At 49.8% G+C, this 17267-nt stretch overlaps 2 protein-coding genes across 5 annotated transcripts in view; one reads left to right on the top strand and one right to left on the bottom strand.

Annotated features, from left to right (window-relative positions):
- RALGPS1 (Ral GEF with PH domain and SH3 binding motif 1) overlaps positions 1-17267 on the top strand; it is a 238537-nt gene that overhangs the window by 139573 nt on the left and 81697 nt on the right. The window lies entirely within an intron of this gene.
- ANGPTL2 (angiopoietin like 2) overlaps positions 1-17267 on the bottom strand; it is a 36745-nt gene that overhangs the window by 6352 nt on the left and 13126 nt on the right. The window contains exon 2 of the mRNA XM_036329626.1: positions 15308-16174. Within this exon, the coding sequence (XP_036185519.1) occupies positions 15308-16124 (817 nt within the window). The 5' untranslated portion in view covers positions 16125-16174. The remainder of the gene's footprint in view (positions 1-15307; positions 16175-17267) is intronic.

Raw genomic sequence — 17267 nt, 5'->3', positions numbered from 1 at the left:
AATGAATGTTCTGTCTGTGAAATTGTGCAAAAGGAAAAAGAAATGTGTGCTGGTGTGCAGAGAGAGAGCACATTCATATAACTTTTATTATAGTATGTTGTTATGACTGCTTTATTTTATTTTTTTTCTGTTTCATAATATCTTTAATGCTGGGTACACTTATCCCTTCAAAAGATTCAGATCTTACCAGAACTTAAGCAAATGAATAAGATTATTATTTCATACTTTAATGGAATTAGTATAAATTTTATATTTTCCATATCACATATTTACCCAGCCTTTAATTCTATTGATTAGACAGTTTTAAAAGTTTATCTTTTTCTCACTTTAAAATGGTGACGTTTAGAAACAAGTATTATCTATTGAACTGATCATATAAAATAGGACATTTGCCAAACTTAGCCAATTCTCATGATAAGCATTACTTATAATTGATGTAATTCCTTTCATATTTTAAAATAGACTTTTATAATGGAGTTAACAGAAAAAATGTATGACATAAAACACTTAAGGATCATCTAATAGTTCTGACTACATTTAACATTAGTGACATATGTCTTATATTAACATAATAACACTCAAGTCTATTACTCATATTTAATATCCTAAAATATTTTCCATTCTAATTTTTGATATATGAAAATCAGCTATAAAATAACTGGAGAAACATACTATATGGGTTTCTAATTGGAATTAAAATTAAGGATTTATTATTTCATTCCTAATCAGGTCATCTACCAAATGCCCACCCAACACATTCAAAATTATATGTCACATATTAATTGCTCAGTAGCTTCAAAACTAGACTAGACATGAATTAGAATATTAATTAGTATCTAACAATATATGACTGCTTTATTTTTATTGTTAAGCTCTTACTGTGTCTAATTCACCAATTAAACTTTATCATAGGTATATATGGGAAAAATCATACATACCTATGTATTGGTATTATCTGTGGTTTCAGGCATCCCTTGGGGACCCTGGAACGTATCCCCCAAGGAGAAGGGGGGACCACTGTAATGTGATATACAGTTAGGAGCTCAGGGCTGGGGCAGGATGCCTGGACCCCAGGCCCACTTTCCTCCTCGTCCCCCCAATGTGATTTGGGCCAGCTTCCTTACCTCTCCCTGCCCTCAGTTTCCCCAGCTTGTAGAAGGGAGATCATCTTTGCCTCATTTAAGGTGGTAAGGGTTACTGAGATCATTTGTGTGGAGTTCCTGGAGTGATTTCTCTTTTAAAGTTGGTTGTAGTGGAAAAGAGAGACGAGTGCCCACCAAATGCAGCAGATTCATCAGCACTGTGCGGCTCTGGCGGCCTCGTCCCGTCGGGGAGATGGCTGCTGCTCTTCTCGAGTCCTGTGGGCCCAGCCGGCTGGCGCCTCAGCTCTGACTCCTACCCGCCTTGTCAGGACCGTGCGTAGTGGCAGCTGCCACAGTTTTTCATGAATGAATTTCCGTGTAGTCACAAGGATGCAAGCAGGGCCCCAAATCTGGCCACACAGCCAGCGATTTCAGGATGCTTCTGAGATTCAGACACTGGCCTCCAAACACCTTTTTGGGGGACCGAGTGCTCTTTTAGCTCAGTCTGTGTATTTTCCAAGGAAAGCTCACAGAGGGCCAGATGCTGGAGTTCACATGTCTGAGGTTGCAGTTCTATGGGCAGGCCATGTACTTAAAGGAGGGTGTCTAGGATGCACCCTGTCCAAAGCTCTTCTGAAGCTGAGACTGGATCTGCTCTGTGATTTTCTGTGATGTCACAGAGTTTGAGTCAGAAGGAATGGGTGTCTCTTGGGGTCCAAATGGCTACTGTAGGTCTTCCCCTCTCCCCCTCCCATCCCCCTGGCGGTTTCCTGTGTTTGGATGTTGGTCCCATCAACAAACTTGAGTCACCAAGTTCCAAATAGGCTGACGTCTTCTTCCTCATTCATCTGAGGAACCTTGAGAAGGTTTTCAGGACCTAGCCATTGAGCTACATATCTTATTAGCGACACATTTTAAAATCACATACTTTGCTTCAGCTTCTCTTCAAAATATTCCCCAATCCGAGATGCGCAAGATCGAACATGCTAGGAGAGTCCCATCTTGTTTTTTCTGTTAATTTGTATGTTTATTCAACAACTGTTTACTGAGCCCCAGGCCTGGGGGGACCTGCGGGCAGCAGGAGCCCAGGGTGGGGCTGCTCTGATGCCCAGAAAGGGAGGAGCTGCCTTCACCAGCCTTCTCTGGACCTGTGCTCCTGGGAATCCTGTGCTTCCCTCTGTGTGTGTTGGGGGGCGGGGGGCGGGGGGTGACTCTGGGGGCTGGGTGCTCAGCTCGCCTGTGTACATCAAACTTCTCAGATTCCTTCCTGGATAGTGGTTGAGCGTGATGGCAGAACAGGAAAAGTTGGGGTTTTTCAGTCTTCGTGGCACATCTCAGGGGTCTTTTTCTGAGCCCCTGCTGCTGTGTTAGGGCAGCCTCCCTGGAAACCTGATGGGAAGGCGGGGCTGGCCTGGCTTGCCCCCCCTCTGTCCCCAGTGCCCAGACAGCCCCCAGAAGGAAGGTCGGTGTGGGTGCTTAAGGCCGGCAGTTACCCAGGAGGCTCCTCCCATCATGCTTCAGGGACAGGCTTCCCACTCATTTACCTGTTCACCAACCCCCTCTCCCCTCCGAGGGGTGGGCAGTACCCTCCACACCGCCTGGTAGCAGATGTGGCACAAGCGGCTGCTCCCTTCTTCGCCTTGTGCCTCTTCCGTCCTGGGAAGGGGAGGCCAGACCCAGAAAGAGCATTCATGAAGGAGAAAAAGGTTTTGGTTGTGTTCAGCCCACAGCCCCAGGGACCAGGGCAGAGAATGGGAGTCTGTCCCCGACAGCTGGAGCAGAGCTGCTGTGGGCGTGGAGGCTCCAGCTCTTTCCCGAGTCCGGAGCACAGGGGAGGCCGTTGGTGGGGATGCTGGTGCCGGGAGACCAGCAGAGCCTCAGCATACGCCCCTGAGACTAGCACCGACCAGCACCGGCTCTCTCTGCAGGGCTCCTGCGCAGCGCTCGGGGGAAGGGCCTGCCAGCCTCGTGGCTCCCAGCCTGAGCTACTTTTGTGGGTGCCGTCATGGTTTTAGCTTTACCTTTGGCATTTCTACAAAGAGCTCTCTTTAAATGTTTTGGGGCCACTGGTCTCTTTAAAAATTTGGGGAAAGCTCTAGATCTGTATTTAGAAAAATCCACAGACTCACACAACTTTGCTTATAATTTCAGAAGGTAAATAGACCTCTGAACCCAGGTGATGAATCCCTAGCTCTAAGAGAGCCCTGACTGGAGTGGTAGCAACAATAAAACACCCCCCCCAGCGTGGAGTGAGTGTTCACCATACCCCCGTCCGTGTATTTACACACCCGTCCTCCAGGTGCACCGTGGGACGTCGGGTGACACCCCTGAAGTCACATGGCTGGTGAGGGGCATATCCAGCATCTGAACCCAGGTTTGGGTGGTTCAGCGACCACACACTGTAGCTCTCTTCTTTTTCTCCAGCCAGAGTGAACTCCAGGGTAGGGAGGCCCAGGCTGACTTGTCTCTGTGTCCCTGAGACTGTTTTTAATCTTTGCTAGTCAACCAGGTTAAAAATATAAAAACTTATACTTCTTCTTTGTCAAGGTGTTATACCCTTCAAAAAACATCTTTACTGATAATTTGGTTTTCTTCTATGTTACCTTTTGGTGTTCTTTGCCCATATTTCAACTATCTTAGTATTTTTTATGATGTAGAAGAAATTTCCCCTTTTAATATTTTTTCTAAAGGTTGTTAAAAATTGATTTTAGAGAGAGGGGAAGGGAGAGGAAGAGAGAGAAAGAGAAACATTGATATGAACGAGAACTATTAATCAGTTGCCTCCCGCACGTGCCCTGACCGAACCGAGACCCTTCAGTGCATGGGATGCCGCTCAACCAACTGAGCCACACTGGCCAGAGCTCCTTTACAATTTATAAGGCAAATCTGGGAAATCTTTCCTTGAAGGCTTTTAGGTATGGCATGCTTTCTAAAATCATGGAATAGGTATGAAATGGCATACAAGTGTTTAGTATCTCCTACTGTTACAAAAAACATACACACAACAAAACTCCACATGTCTCCTGCACCCTGCTTTTCCCACGATACCCGGGACACATTAGCTCCCATCAGTAACCACATTTCCAAACAGTTTTCTCTCAAGCCCCTGCTGAGCTCCAGCAGACCTCCTGCATTCAAACCTCCCTTTGCCTTGGGCAAAGGTCAGAAAATTAAATGATGGGTGAAAATTAGTCAGAAAAATACTTAGCACTGAAAAGTTGGCAAATGGATGGAAGAGCAGAAGATGGCAGCACTAAGACTGTCATGCGGCGCCATTGAAACGGCCAGTTCAGAACATCCTCCTTCGATGAGAAATCTGTGCCTGTTATATATACAGGCATCGCTGGGGAGGGCCAGGTGAGGCGTCCGACTACGGAGACTCCGCAGAGAAAGTGTGGGGCTGGGATAGGACCCCAGGCTGGGAGTCAAGAGCCCTCGGCTCAAGTCTCTGTGGCCTCGTCTCCTCACAGTGGGTCTTTGGACAGGTCCTTGAGCCTCAGTTTCTTCTTCTGTAAACGGGGGAAGAACCCTGCCTCTTCCCATGGTCTCGTGAATACGGGAGCACCCAGCACAAGGCAGCCGGGGCAAGGTCACCGAGGGTCCTCTCTTCCTTCCTCTGATAGGTGAGAGCTGACAGTTTGGAAGTTGTTCACTGCCCACCTTCCCCATCCCACACAAACAAGTCACCGTCTCTGCTTTTGAATTTCCAGGACTAAGTGTAAGGTTATTTACTGAGAGATGTTTCCATGAAGGCATATGTTAGCAGCCGGGACTGCAGAGGAGAGGGCCACAGAGATACAGTGAGGTGGAGATTGGGGATCTTTTTGTCAGTGAAGCTGAGTTCTCGGTGTGCGTGGCAGAGCTCTCCCTTCGGAACAGTGCAAAGTGCCCGGCGGTATTTCCCTTGGCTCCCCTTCTGAAGGGCAGCCGTGCCTGGAGCGCCAGGCCAACACTGACTCGGGGCTCTGAGTGAAGTGAGCGCCCCGACCTCGTCTATAAAGACCGTATTTGCACTCTCGGGCTGCAGACGCGGGATGTTCCATGTGCAGAGAAGCACAGCCCCCGTGGCCGCGCTGAGTCTGCGAGATTCCTTAGGAAAGCGGCATAGGGAGGCCTCCGGAGAAGGAAGGTGGCAACAGGAACACAGGCATACAGGTCTTGGGCCCCCAAACCTCAGTGCCAAACTTGGTAGGTGTGGAGGTGATCAGGTTTGGGTGCCACAGTCCCCTCCCTGCGTCCCTCCTCCTGGCTGGGGTTCTTGACAGAAAATGGGGCAGGCACCCAAGGAACATAGCCACTCAGAAGCCAGGCACCACATTCTGAAGACGGGTCCAGGGCACGCTGTCCCCAGTGCAGGGCCTCTCTGCTAAAAGAGTGGAGCCTGCAGCCAGGCCAGACCTGCGTGTAACTTCCTAGTTCTGGTTCCCTCCCTGGGTCCCGGGCAGCCCAACTTGCCCACCCAGGCCCCAGCAGAGAAACAGGCTCACGAACTGCACCACCTCTCCATGCAGCCACCCTCCTGCTGGGAAAATGGCCTCATGAATGTCTTCCCAGGTTGGCTGGAAGCTCCCGAGGCCAGCAGCTGAGGTGTGGGTAGACCATGGGGCCTGTGTGGGCAGGAGTGATGCCTCTCTTCCCTGGCTTGTCTGGGGTGAGGGGGCAGGGCAGAGTCCTGCCTGGCCATGAGCTGGACGAGGCCGACTGGCTGGCCAGCAGCCTGACAGGCCTCTTCACCCACGATGCCCAAGGCTCTGGGCATGACCACCTGAGGCTGTGCAGAGGCCCCGTGGCCTGTGGAGAATGTTCTAGGGATGTGTTAGTTCATACGTGGGCATGGAGGAGGCTTTTGTGATGTCACTGAGACACACTGCTCTTGCGTGAGAACCGTATGCTGGTTTCAATTATTCCCACTGATGGTCTCTCTCCAAAAAGTCTTTCTGCCACTCCCTGAAACGCTTCTCTAACAGAAGAAATGACTAGCTGTTGAAATTGGACCTGGACTTTTCTAGCCACATTAACCTATCTGAGAGCCGGGGCATGTGGAGCATGCTTAGGTGGAGTCCTGCCCAGCCAGGGACAGCCTGGGCACCCCTGCAGGTAGGTGAGCAGACACCTGTGGAGGGTCAATTATAGGTGTTGCTCATTCACGCCTTGTCTATCCAGCAGGCTTAGGGAAGTAATATTTTAGTTATGAACATATATATTCTATGTCAGTCACCACTTTTGAGTGAACCAAAGTACAAAACAATAACCTAAATACCAGGAAGCTAGTGCGTCCCCACAGGCATCTCAAGTTCCTGCAGGGCTCAGAGTTGAAATCATGAACGTTGTTTCTGGTCCTTTGGGGGAGAGGGTCCAGATGCTCATGCCTGCTGTTGAGGCCACTTAACCTGCCCTCAGACGATGGGCACAGGGCCAGTGAGCTGCTCAGGAGTTTATGAAAGTGTTCGAGGCCTAAGAAAATCAGTTCGCTCTAAAATATGAAAAGAGAACTACAAAATCAAAATTTATAAGCAGGTAATTAAATTTCTGAAAAGTTTAACAAGTTGTCAAATTCATTAATTGTTAAATTTAGTCTTCATTAAAATGTTATTACTTTTGAAAACAATTTGTAGGTAGATTTTTCTCACTCCCCAAGAATTTCTGAACATGCCTAATGTTTGCCGAGAAATCAGAGCCAACCATAAATTGTGTTACTCTTGGCCAAATGATTTCAAAAGCAAAATTATTAAAATCCTTTTAGAATTCTTACAGCAGAAAGTACAGAGGTGTGTGAGGTGGGCGTGTTTCCATGCATTCGGTACACTCTGAGGCCTCCCACACCAGAACTCCTAGGCCCATGAAGAGCTCATGGGGATCCTGCTCCTGCCAGTTTGACCTCAGGATACACAGTGCTCACTCCTTGGTTTCCATCAATACCTTGGGCAGGAGGAGAAACAAGGACTTGCAAGCAATTTTAGAAAGAAGAGGTTAGACCAGGAGGGGCGGTGGTGGGCTCCTGGTGTGAGAGGTGAGCAGCTCCCTGTGGCTCCCCAGGACCAGCGCGAGGGGAGTCCTGGGGCTCCGGTGCGGTGCGTGGGTCAGCGGTGCCCGAGGCTGCATGGGTGAGGGAGGTTGCAGAGGTGGGCAGCGCACGGAGGCTGCCTGGGTGCAGTGATGAGGATACCCAGAGACCGTTGGTGCTGGTCTACAGGCACCTCTTGGAAGAGCCTATCAGACCCACGATACGGACAGGTGGCGATCCTGCAGGCTCCCAGCCGCTCCACCATTTCCAGGAAAGGGAATCAGCTTAGGGGCTTGTTCTTAGAGAATCCACGTTGGCTTTCATTGATCACCTTTTAGTTTTCCAAATGCTCACAAACTCCTCTTTATAATCTTTTCCATAATTTTTCTGGGGCTTGACCATAAGCCAATTAGTATATAGTCTAGTATTTCATCCTTTTTCTCTTTCTGAAAACAGGACACTTGTCCAGCACTAGGCCCGGTCCTCGAGATTTCTTGGTGATGTTGGCAGTGGTTCTGAGAACTCACTGCAAGGCCCTCAGCCCTCCTCACCCCCTCCTCCAGGAAGGCTTCCCAACCTCACAGGAGCTGCTTATCCTCCTCAGGCTTCCCTCGTCTTGCTTATTTCTCTCTCCTAGAATGCAATAAGAGTGATGATGACCGTGTACCTAGAGCAAACTACGGCCCGCGGGCCGGATCCGGCCGGTTTGAAATGAATAAAACTATTGAAAAAAAAGACCGTACCCTTTTATGTAATGATGTTTACTTTGAATTTATATTAGTTCACACAAACACTCCATCCATGCTTTTGTTCCGGCCCTCCGGTCCAGCTTAAGAACCCATTGTGGCCCTCGAGTCAAAAAGTTTGCCCACCCCTGATCTAGAGCCTTTACTCACTCTTTCATCTCATCCTCAGGAGTCCCTGCAGCATTGAGGAAACTAAGGCTCGGCAGAAAGTGGACGATCTGGGATTAGAACTCAGCTCTGCCTTCTTAGTCCTGGTCCCTCTGCCTCACTGTGCTGTGGCTGTCACACTGTATTAGGATTGTTGGGGTCTCACTCCCCACCAGACTGTGGGCTCCTTCGGGGCAGGAACCTTCTCAGGGGCCGTGGTTATGGGTTGATCTTCCCAGCCTAGCACCCCACATGCCTTCCTCCATCTCCTGTTTCCTCACCACCATCAGCTGCAATCCTTTTGTCATCCTCATTCTGTTCTTTTCAGTCTGAGGACCAATAATAATAATAAATCCATCTGGAACCGGGACCCCACGACAGGGGGCAATCAGGATGCAGACCAAACCGTGGGAGAGGAAACCTGTGCTGGGGGAGCCTGGGCAGCAGGTAGTAGAAAGCCGACACAGGATGGATTATCTGTTCTTTTGGATGTGACTCTAGTATTCCACTTAATGTTAACATTTAGAAATTTAATAAAGAAAACTATTTGTCACTTAAACTAAACATTTTAAGCGAAATTATTCTCTATATGTGCACTAATTTTAACTTAAATTATTCTATCCAAAAAAAAAAACACATCTATTAAGGGACCATCATTTATCCATTTTAAAAAATGACATAAAGCCACTCTGGGGCCTGTAGCCCCATTGGCTCATCTTGGGGTGCAGGGCCAGGATCATCAGGCTTATGTCACATGCTCTACTTCCAGAGTCATGGCAGGGGCCCCTCTGCCCCGGGGAGCGTAGGAGGCACGTCCTGCTGCCTGCGTCCTTCCTGCCCTGACAGAGGCCACTGGGAAGTACACGGTGTTCCTTTTACAGCAGCAGGCTGCCCACTGCACTCAGCAAACCTAACCAGTTCCGCCTAGACACGGCAGGAGGATGCTAACTCAGTTCTCCTTTCCTTGTCACTTTCTCAGGGAGCATCTCAGGGTTTTGATACAGTCCCCAGCGTAGCTTCGCCACAGCAATCCTTTTGTTGACTAGTGAGCTGGCTACAGATGCCTGAGCTCCAGGATTTTCTAGATAACTTCCAGTTTGCTTAGTGCCAAACTTGCGATTTCCCCGTCAGGATGCCAGATCACTGTAACAAGTTGATAGTTTATCTCTGGGGCGTAAATAGCCGGAGCACTTAGCCAAATGTTTTCCTTGGAAAAGGCCTGCGTCATAGAGGAAGAGCTCGCCATCGCACTCAAAGGCTCTCTGTGACCTGGTCCCCGAGGTACCCAGGAGGGGAAAAGAGAAAGCAAAGCTACCACGCAGATGACCCAGCTCGAACTGGAGCGGCTTTTGTTTATCAGGAAGCTAGCAAAGAATGCTCTGAAATATCGCTGGATTACGTAGTTCGTAATGAATTTGGAAATCTTATTTTGTTCAACCATAACACTAGAAACTACACAGCGCAGTGCAGTGCACAGCACGAGCTCTGCAGGCCCGAGGGCTGGGCTGGGCTCCCCTCAGCCTCTGTGATGGAAAGGCCCCGTCAGCCGTGGCTGGAGTCCCCCTCGCCACCCTCAGTTTCCAGGTGCTTCTCCTGCCCCCCAACAGCGCTTCAGGCTTGGAAGCTGGTTGGCTAGAGCTGGCAGAACACCCAACCAATAGCGTTTCACCTGGATTGAAGATTGCCTGACCTCCAGAAGGAACGGAAGCCACAGTATGATACATCTCATTCTCTATTTTGAAACATGCCACTGTGCTACGGAACCACAGCCTAATGTACAAACTTCCCACCTCATAGCAGGAAATAAAATAAAAGGGAAAAAATCTACCTAGGAAAATACTCGTTCGAGTTGCCTGTCCTTTCTGGCCTGCACGGTTGCCACCAATGTGGCCCTAGGACAGTGATGGCGATCCTATGACACGCATGTCAGAGGTGACACGCGAACTCATTTTTTTGGTTGATTTTTCTTTGTTAAATGGCATTTAAATATATAAAATAAATATCAAAAATATAAGTCTTTGTTTTACTACGGTTGCAAATATCAAAAAATTTCTATGTGACACGGCACCAGAGTTAAGTTAGGGTTTTTCAAAATGCTGACACGCCGAGCTCAGAAGGTTCCCCATCACTGCCCTAGGAGCAGTTCAGAGCTACTGAGTTTTATATATTTAGAGTTAACCTATTTAAAGAAATGAGGACTTTAGACTTAGCTATATTCAGAGTTATTGAGTTTTATGTATTTAGAGTTAACCTATTTAAAGAAATGAGGACTTTACACTTACCTATATGTTGAAGTAGCCCTAGAGAATTTGTCCAGATATATCTACAGCTTCGGTTGGTCCATTTACTACAAGTCAGGTGCACAGTATGTTTTCTGTGGGAGAGCTTGACTGTTTTAGACATGCTGTATTGTGATGCTAACTTAATTCTGTTCTCTCCCTTTCTTTTTTTTCTTTTTTTTTTTTTTTTTTTTTTTTTTTGGCGGCATAAATTCACTACAATCCTTTTTTTGTGAATAGTGAACTGGCCACAGACAGTTGGTTCAATTGGTTCCTCCTAGGCCTGAGCAAGGAGGCAGCAACATTGTGTCTCTGGGTTCTCAGCAACAATGTCTCCTGTTATTAGAAAGGTGAAAGTTCTAGTAGTAAGTTCGCCAATGCTGTTCCCAGAGCTCTTTTACAAGGAGCTGCTTGGAACCTGGTACATGAAATAGTGATAGAGGGTCAGGTCCCAGCAGCTGGCACCTGGGCCGGGGCAGGCATTTATAGAGTGATTTTCACACCAGTTCCCCTCCAGCCTTTCCATGGAAATGTACAGTATCCCAGAGTGGTTAAGACAGACTTGGGTTTGAGCCTTGGCTGAGCTATTTAATAGCTGTGTAATCTTGGCTAAGTTACTTAACCTCTGAACCTCCGTATCCTAGATCAGCCGTTAAAACATTTTTCATCTCATGGCACACTTAAACTAATTATTAAAATTCTGTGGCACACCAACAAATATATTTTTTGCCAATCTGACAAAAAAATAGATATAATTTTGATTCACTCCCACCAGACAGCTATTGTGTTGGGCCATTGCCATATTTTTATTTGACAGTCTAAGGGAAAAGAAGCCAGTGCCCCTACTAGTCAGGTATTGCATGTTTTAAAAATTCTTGAGGCCACTAGTTGAAAATCGCTGTCCTGGATGTTGGAAGTCCAAGGACCAATCTTGGCTCTGCACTGACAGGCCCTGGGGCAGGAAGGCAAAGAGGCTCTAACACACTCTAATATTTTATGATTCTGTGGCCCCTTCGGACTCTATTGAGAAACAAACTGAGCTGATTATGTTACTGCCTCAAGAGAGAAAACAGCTAGAAATGCCTACTCCTTTTGGTTTTCAAAGACTCGTTTCAGACCAGGCCTCACTGCAACAGCTGGTGATAGCAGTGCCTTTCCTTTCTTTCCTTTCTAGGAGGGTGCTGGGCCGGAGGACTGACTTGTGCCTGGCTGTGCCTGGGCTGGGCTGAGCTGAGGAAGGGTGTCCCAGGCCTCCCAGAACCCGTTTGAGAGCAGACAGAGCTGAGGCTCCATCCTGTCCTCTCCTTTGCCTCATGCATCCTTTCTCTCCAACAGGCCCGATAGATGTGTGTGCATGTGTGTATGTCGAAGGCACACAGCTGGAGAAGGAGGCCAGGGGACGTGTGAGCCTGAGAAAGAGTGGAGAGGAAGCGAGGCAGGAAGGGCAGCAGGACCCCGAGGAGAGGGCACTGGCAGGGCCAATTGGCCCAGGCCTTATCACTAGCATCATCCTAACCAAAATGCCCAGGCCTCAGACCTGAGAGAGACAGGACAAAACCCAAGTGAGATGCCAGGGAAGCGGAGGCTGCCGGTCTCCCTCCTCAGGCTCTGAGCACCTAGACCTGGCCCTGGGCCAGCCTGTTCTGTCTGGAGCAGGCTGGAGAGTGCAGCTCAGATAAGCAGCGGTGGCTCCCTGGTCCCCTGGGGAAGGGCGCTGTGGGCTGGGCTGCCTAGACAATGAGGAAAGAGTGGATGGCTCTGAGATTGCGGAAGGAAAGATTTAGAAGCTGCCAAGCTTGAGTGCAAAGGTGTTTAATTGCAAGGTGTTTCTGGCTGAGTGATGTCCCCGGGCTCAAAGAATCTGTTGGGCAAGAGCATAGAAGAGGTTTTGTTTTCCAGGCCCAGAACCTGCCCCAGCTCTCAGAACAGGGCTGATAAGCGCTCTCTGCTGATTGGCTGAGAGAGGCCATCTGTCTTTTCCTCTCCGCTTAGTCCAGCCCCAGGAAAGGGAAGGGCCCCAGCCCCGCTCTTCATGGCTCTGTCTGCCCTTTCAGCATCCACAGCCAGGTGCTCAGTCTCAGCTGTGTGGGAGCTCAGTGGTCAGATGGGTCATAAGGAATCTGTTACTAACATTTGGTACCAACACTTGGGAGGGCTTTGCTTAAAAAAAAAAAAAAAAAAAGGTGCGTTTCAGTTTTCACCATAAAATCACTGCCATACCCTCCCATGCAGGTGTGCTTTCCTCAGTGGGAGAGGAAGGGGTTGGGTGGGGGCAGAGCCTTGGCTGCACAAGCCCACGCTGCACTGTGAATGTGAAGCAGCAGGGGATCCGGACCATTTGAGGTGCCAGGAGTAGGGCCAGGGGCCTGGGTCTTTGCAGGGACTCACCTGCATCTGAGACCCACTGGTAACTCGGTTTCCTAACTCCCAAGTCCACCTGGTAAACGCCCACACAAATCCCTAAAGGTCAGCCCTGAGGTCGCCACCTCTGTGCAGCTTCCCCTTCTACTCCAGGCAGCCTCATGTCCTGCAGCCCTCACGTGCCCCTCTAGGGGACACGGAGCACACCGTGGTGTTGCTACCGTGACTGCACAGCCCACGATTTTCACTGTGTCCCTGATTTCAGGTACTTTGTTATGTTGGCCCCAGAAGTTCTCAGAATGTTCTGGAAATTTTGACCTTGATGGATGCTTTCTCTCAGAGAGATCCTTTGTCAGACCTGATGTGCCAACTTTATAGGGTAGATGGTGGGTAATGGATGGGTCCCAGTGCATTCATGTCTTCCACCTCCCCCAGATTGAGTTCCTGCTCCCCTAGTCCAGCCCTGTGATCAGCACAGAGAAGGGGCTCTGCCATTGCTGGCTGTCCCGTGGAACATAATATCACGCATGCCTGGCTGCACTGAGTTTCCACAACAAACTGTAATATTATAACTCCTGTTCCCACTTTACAGAGGAGAAAATTGAGGCTCAGGGTTAAGTAACTTTCTCAGGAGCAAACAGCTAACAAGGGGTGGATGCAGAGCTAGGTCTTTATTCCTACACTGTATTCATCAGCTCATGTGAAGCCACAATGTCCTGGCACTGTCGAGTCAGAAACCAGAGTTGCTTAGGTGAGAGGACATCTATTCCTCACCCACTGAGGTCGGCCTGACTCCTGTCAGGATGATAGTAACATTCAGCTGAGCCTTTATTTGGTGCCATAGGGCACGTTTTACCCTCTGGGTGTTCTATCAAGATGTATCAACATGCCCTGCCCTCTCTTTGGAGCTTCTGATTTAAAACAGACACATGTGCAGTTGATCATGTGACTCTAGTCCAGCCATGGGCAAACTACGGCCCGCGGGCCGGATCCGGCCGGTTTGAAATGAATAAAACTAAAAAAAAAAAAAGACCGTACCCTTTTATGTAATGATGTTTACTTTGAATTTATATTAGTTCACACAAACACTCCATCCGTGCTTTTGTTCCGGCCCTCCGGTTCAATTTAAGAACCCATTGTGGCCCTCGGCCCTCGAGTCAAAAAGTTTGCCCACCCCTGGTCTAGACTGTAGATCAGCGGTAGAATGCCAGAGATAAAGAGGGACTGTTTATTTCAGTCTCATTTTAAGATGAAGAGACCAAGACCAAAGGAGACTCATAGCTACCATGTATTGAAACTACATGAGACCAGTGCTGTGCTAAACACACTTTTTGCAATTTCATTTAATCCTCAGGTAGGCACGATTTCAATCTATCCCCATTGACATATGGAGAAACTGAGGCTCTGCGGGGTGGAGGGACTTGCTTACTGTCCTGAGCTAATCCGTGGGGGAGCTAGAGTTTGAGCCAGGCCAGTCTGCTCCAGAGCGTGTGTTCCTACCCACACACCCAGTGGGGGGCTTTCCTCGAGGGGCTGCAGGCGGGCGCTCTGCCCCTCCCCACAGGTCTGCAGACAGTGTAGCCCTTCTTTGCAGACGCCACTCTCCTGGATGCAGGTTCAGCCCTCCCTGGAATTAGCAAGAAGCTGCTCTTCCCAGTAGCAGTGGTTATTTTCAGAAGTGTGAAATATGTGCAAAATAGGATAGTTTCAGTAAAAATATCTCCCTGTTTATACAGTGAAGTGGTACCCACATCATGGACTTTGAGCAGATTTGTGGTTAGTTGTTGCAAAGATGAATCTAATTCTCATGTGACAGCCATTCGGGAGGTTTGCAGGGTCCTGGGTGAATGAGAGGCTGAACTTCAGGAGCTGGGCTTCCCCCCGAGTGAGGATTCCCAGAGCACGGAGTCAGCCCTGGATTCAAAGTGAAAGGTCTGAAGCCACATCCAGCCCGAGGGTCCTAACCCATGAGCAGGTTACTTATCCTATTAGCCTATCTTCTGTAAGGAGCTGTAGCAGTTCATGATGTCATATACACGAGATTGCCCAGTGCCAGTATCTTGGTCAAGCTTCAAAACTTAAAAACAGCTCCATTCTCCCCCATAATGATATTCTGAGAATCACCATTCTTTACATTTATGATGAAACATGCATTTGAGAGTCTATGGAATCATCACTAGAAATTCTAGACAGCACCAGACTCCAGCAAATGTGTGGGCTTTTAACGGTAATCCCTCCCGTGCCCCAGCCCTGCAATGTGTTTCTCATACTTTCAACGTGAACACACTCTTCCTCCGGCCTGCCGCTTCTCCACTGGGCACTTACCAACGCAGTTCTGTGCCAGGCACAGCACAAGAGCTTGCAGGTGAGACACCCTACCCGCCAGCACAGAGCGTCTCATGCCGAGCCCAGAAAACAGCAGGTTTGGTTCTCTCCTGTCAGAAGCCAGAGAGCACTTACTGTGTTCTGAGACTCCCCCAGTTTCTTGGTTCTACCTTAGAGCATCCATCTAAAGAATGTGGTCCCCCTTGCACCCCACCAGCTCCAGCGGCTGGATCCAAGGGCTTATATGCCCACTGGCCCAGCTTCAACCTGCTGTGGCTCTTCCCCAACTCTCGGCCTCAGCCAAGGGAAGTCTGGTGCCCGACTCTGAGGTCCCGATGGAGCAGGCTCCCGGAAGGAACTTACCCGATGGCTTGTCTGTGGAGGACGGGAGGTTGGTGAGGGTGGGCATGGTGGGCAGGGGCGGCGGCAGCACCTTCAGGTTCTGATCGCTCTGGATCTCATTGGTGGAGAACTGGTTGATGATGCGGTTATAGGGGGACGGCTGGTAGACCTGGGGCGGGGTGGCAGGGGGCGGCTGGGGCACGGGTCTAGCTGCGGGCACCCGCTGGCAGTGCTCCTCGAGCTGCGCGATGATCTCGGACTGGTTGTGGGCCAGCGTGGCTAGGTGCTGGTACTTGTGCTCCAGGTCCTTGTACTTGCTGGCCAGCTGCAGCATGTCGGCCGTCTGGTTCAGGATCCGGTTCTCCAGCTGCGAGAGCTCCAGCGCGTTGTCCCGCTTGCGGATGATCTCGTGCAGGAGCTGCATGTAGAGCTGCGTGACGCGCGAGTTCATGTTGCGGCTCTCCTTGCGCAGCAGCTTCACCTCGCTCACGATGCCGCCGTCCACCTCCACCAGCTGCTGCAGCGCCTCGATCTGCCGCTTCTGCTTGAGCAGCTCGCTGTTGAGCAGCTCCAGCTCCTGCTTGTGCACGCGGTTCTCCAGGAGCACCTCGGGCTCCTTGGAGTTGACGCAGATGGCGCCTGTGACCCGCTGCTGGGGCACAATGAAGGTGTAGGTGCACTTGTCCGGCGACTCGCCGGCCCGCTTGTACCTGTTCAGGTAAATGAACTCGCCTGGCGAGCCCTCCTCGGTGCCCTCCAAACCCTCCTTCTGGCCTGCAGCCGCTCCCAGGGCGGCCAGCAGTCCCAGCCACCAGCACGTCGCGCACAGCGCCCTCATGGTCCTTTGCAGAATGGTGGCTTTTCTTTGCGAACGGAGCCTATGAAAACCTGAAAGTAAACAGAGGGGAGACTCAGTAACAGCCCTGTCACTGCCAGTGGCCTGTGCCATAAATGAGCTCAGCTTTCTCCAGGCAGATCTTTCCAAAAACGCACTCCAGGAGGCAGCCCTCTGGAAGCAGCAGAAGGAGACACGCAGGCCCAGCAGAGATAGAAAGGGAGAGGGAGGAGACGGGCATTGGAAGGCGAGAGCCAGCTCCAGTGCCCATAGCCCGAGAGCCTCCTGCGGGCAGCTGGGAGCTGGGAGGGGAGGGGAGACAGAGGCAGGGCTGTCCTGTCTGCCTTCTCCTCTGCCCCACACCCCTCAGACCATTAGTCTCCCCATTCTACGTGTTCATAATCCCCTGGACTTGCCCTTTGTAACATGGATCACAGTTTTGAGGAATTAGAATCCTTTTTGATTCCATCTACTGGACCCTGTGTTCCATGAGGGCAGGCACTGTGTCTGAGTCAATCCTGCATCCCAAGGGTGCTGCACTAAGCGAAGTTCAGTGAATGTTTGATGAATGAATGAATTTCTAGATATGGTATGAAAGGTGTTCAATTTCTAGTAGACAATGTGAATGGGAGGGTGTATCCGGCCCCGTGGCTTTGTTCGTGTGTTAGCCAAGCTGTAAAGCCCAAACAGGAACAAACAACCGAGCTCCTTAAATCCAAATATTTGCCACAGCCAGTCACTGCACAGTCCTGATCCTTGCAATGTGATTAAACCAGGCGGGAGCAGAAAACAGACATGTGTCTCTGGAGTTGTTTCAGTTCTATTCTTGGGTCATTCATACCTTCCCCAGATACCCATGGAACATCTGTGGTGTGCCAGGCAGCGAGTGGCTGCCCAGACACTGCTGGACAGAGCCTGCCCGTGCCCTCATGGGGCTTACCCATCACCACACATTCTCTAAGTGCTGGAAGGGGAAGAAGCATATGCTATGAAAGAGTGTATCGGCGAACTGACCTTATTGGAGGGTCAGGAAAGCTTCCCTGAGAAAGTGACCTATCCGCTGACCCTTGAAGGATGAGTTAGGAGTGAGGCCAAGAGGGAGGGGACAGCCGTGCGCAGATCCTTCCTTGCGCTACTCAAGGACAC

Source organism: Myotis myotis, unplaced genomic scaffold, assembly GCF_014108235.1.
Source record: "Myotis myotis isolate mMyoMyo1 unplaced genomic scaffold, mMyoMyo1.p scaffold_m19_p_12, whole genome shotgun sequence".
In the NCBI taxonomy this organism is placed as follows: domain Eukaryota; kingdom Metazoa; phylum Chordata; class Mammalia; order Chiroptera; family Vespertilionidae; genus Myotis; species Myotis myotis.
Note: the sequence above shows the minus strand (reverse complement) of the source record. Positions and strands in the feature narration are given on the sequence as shown.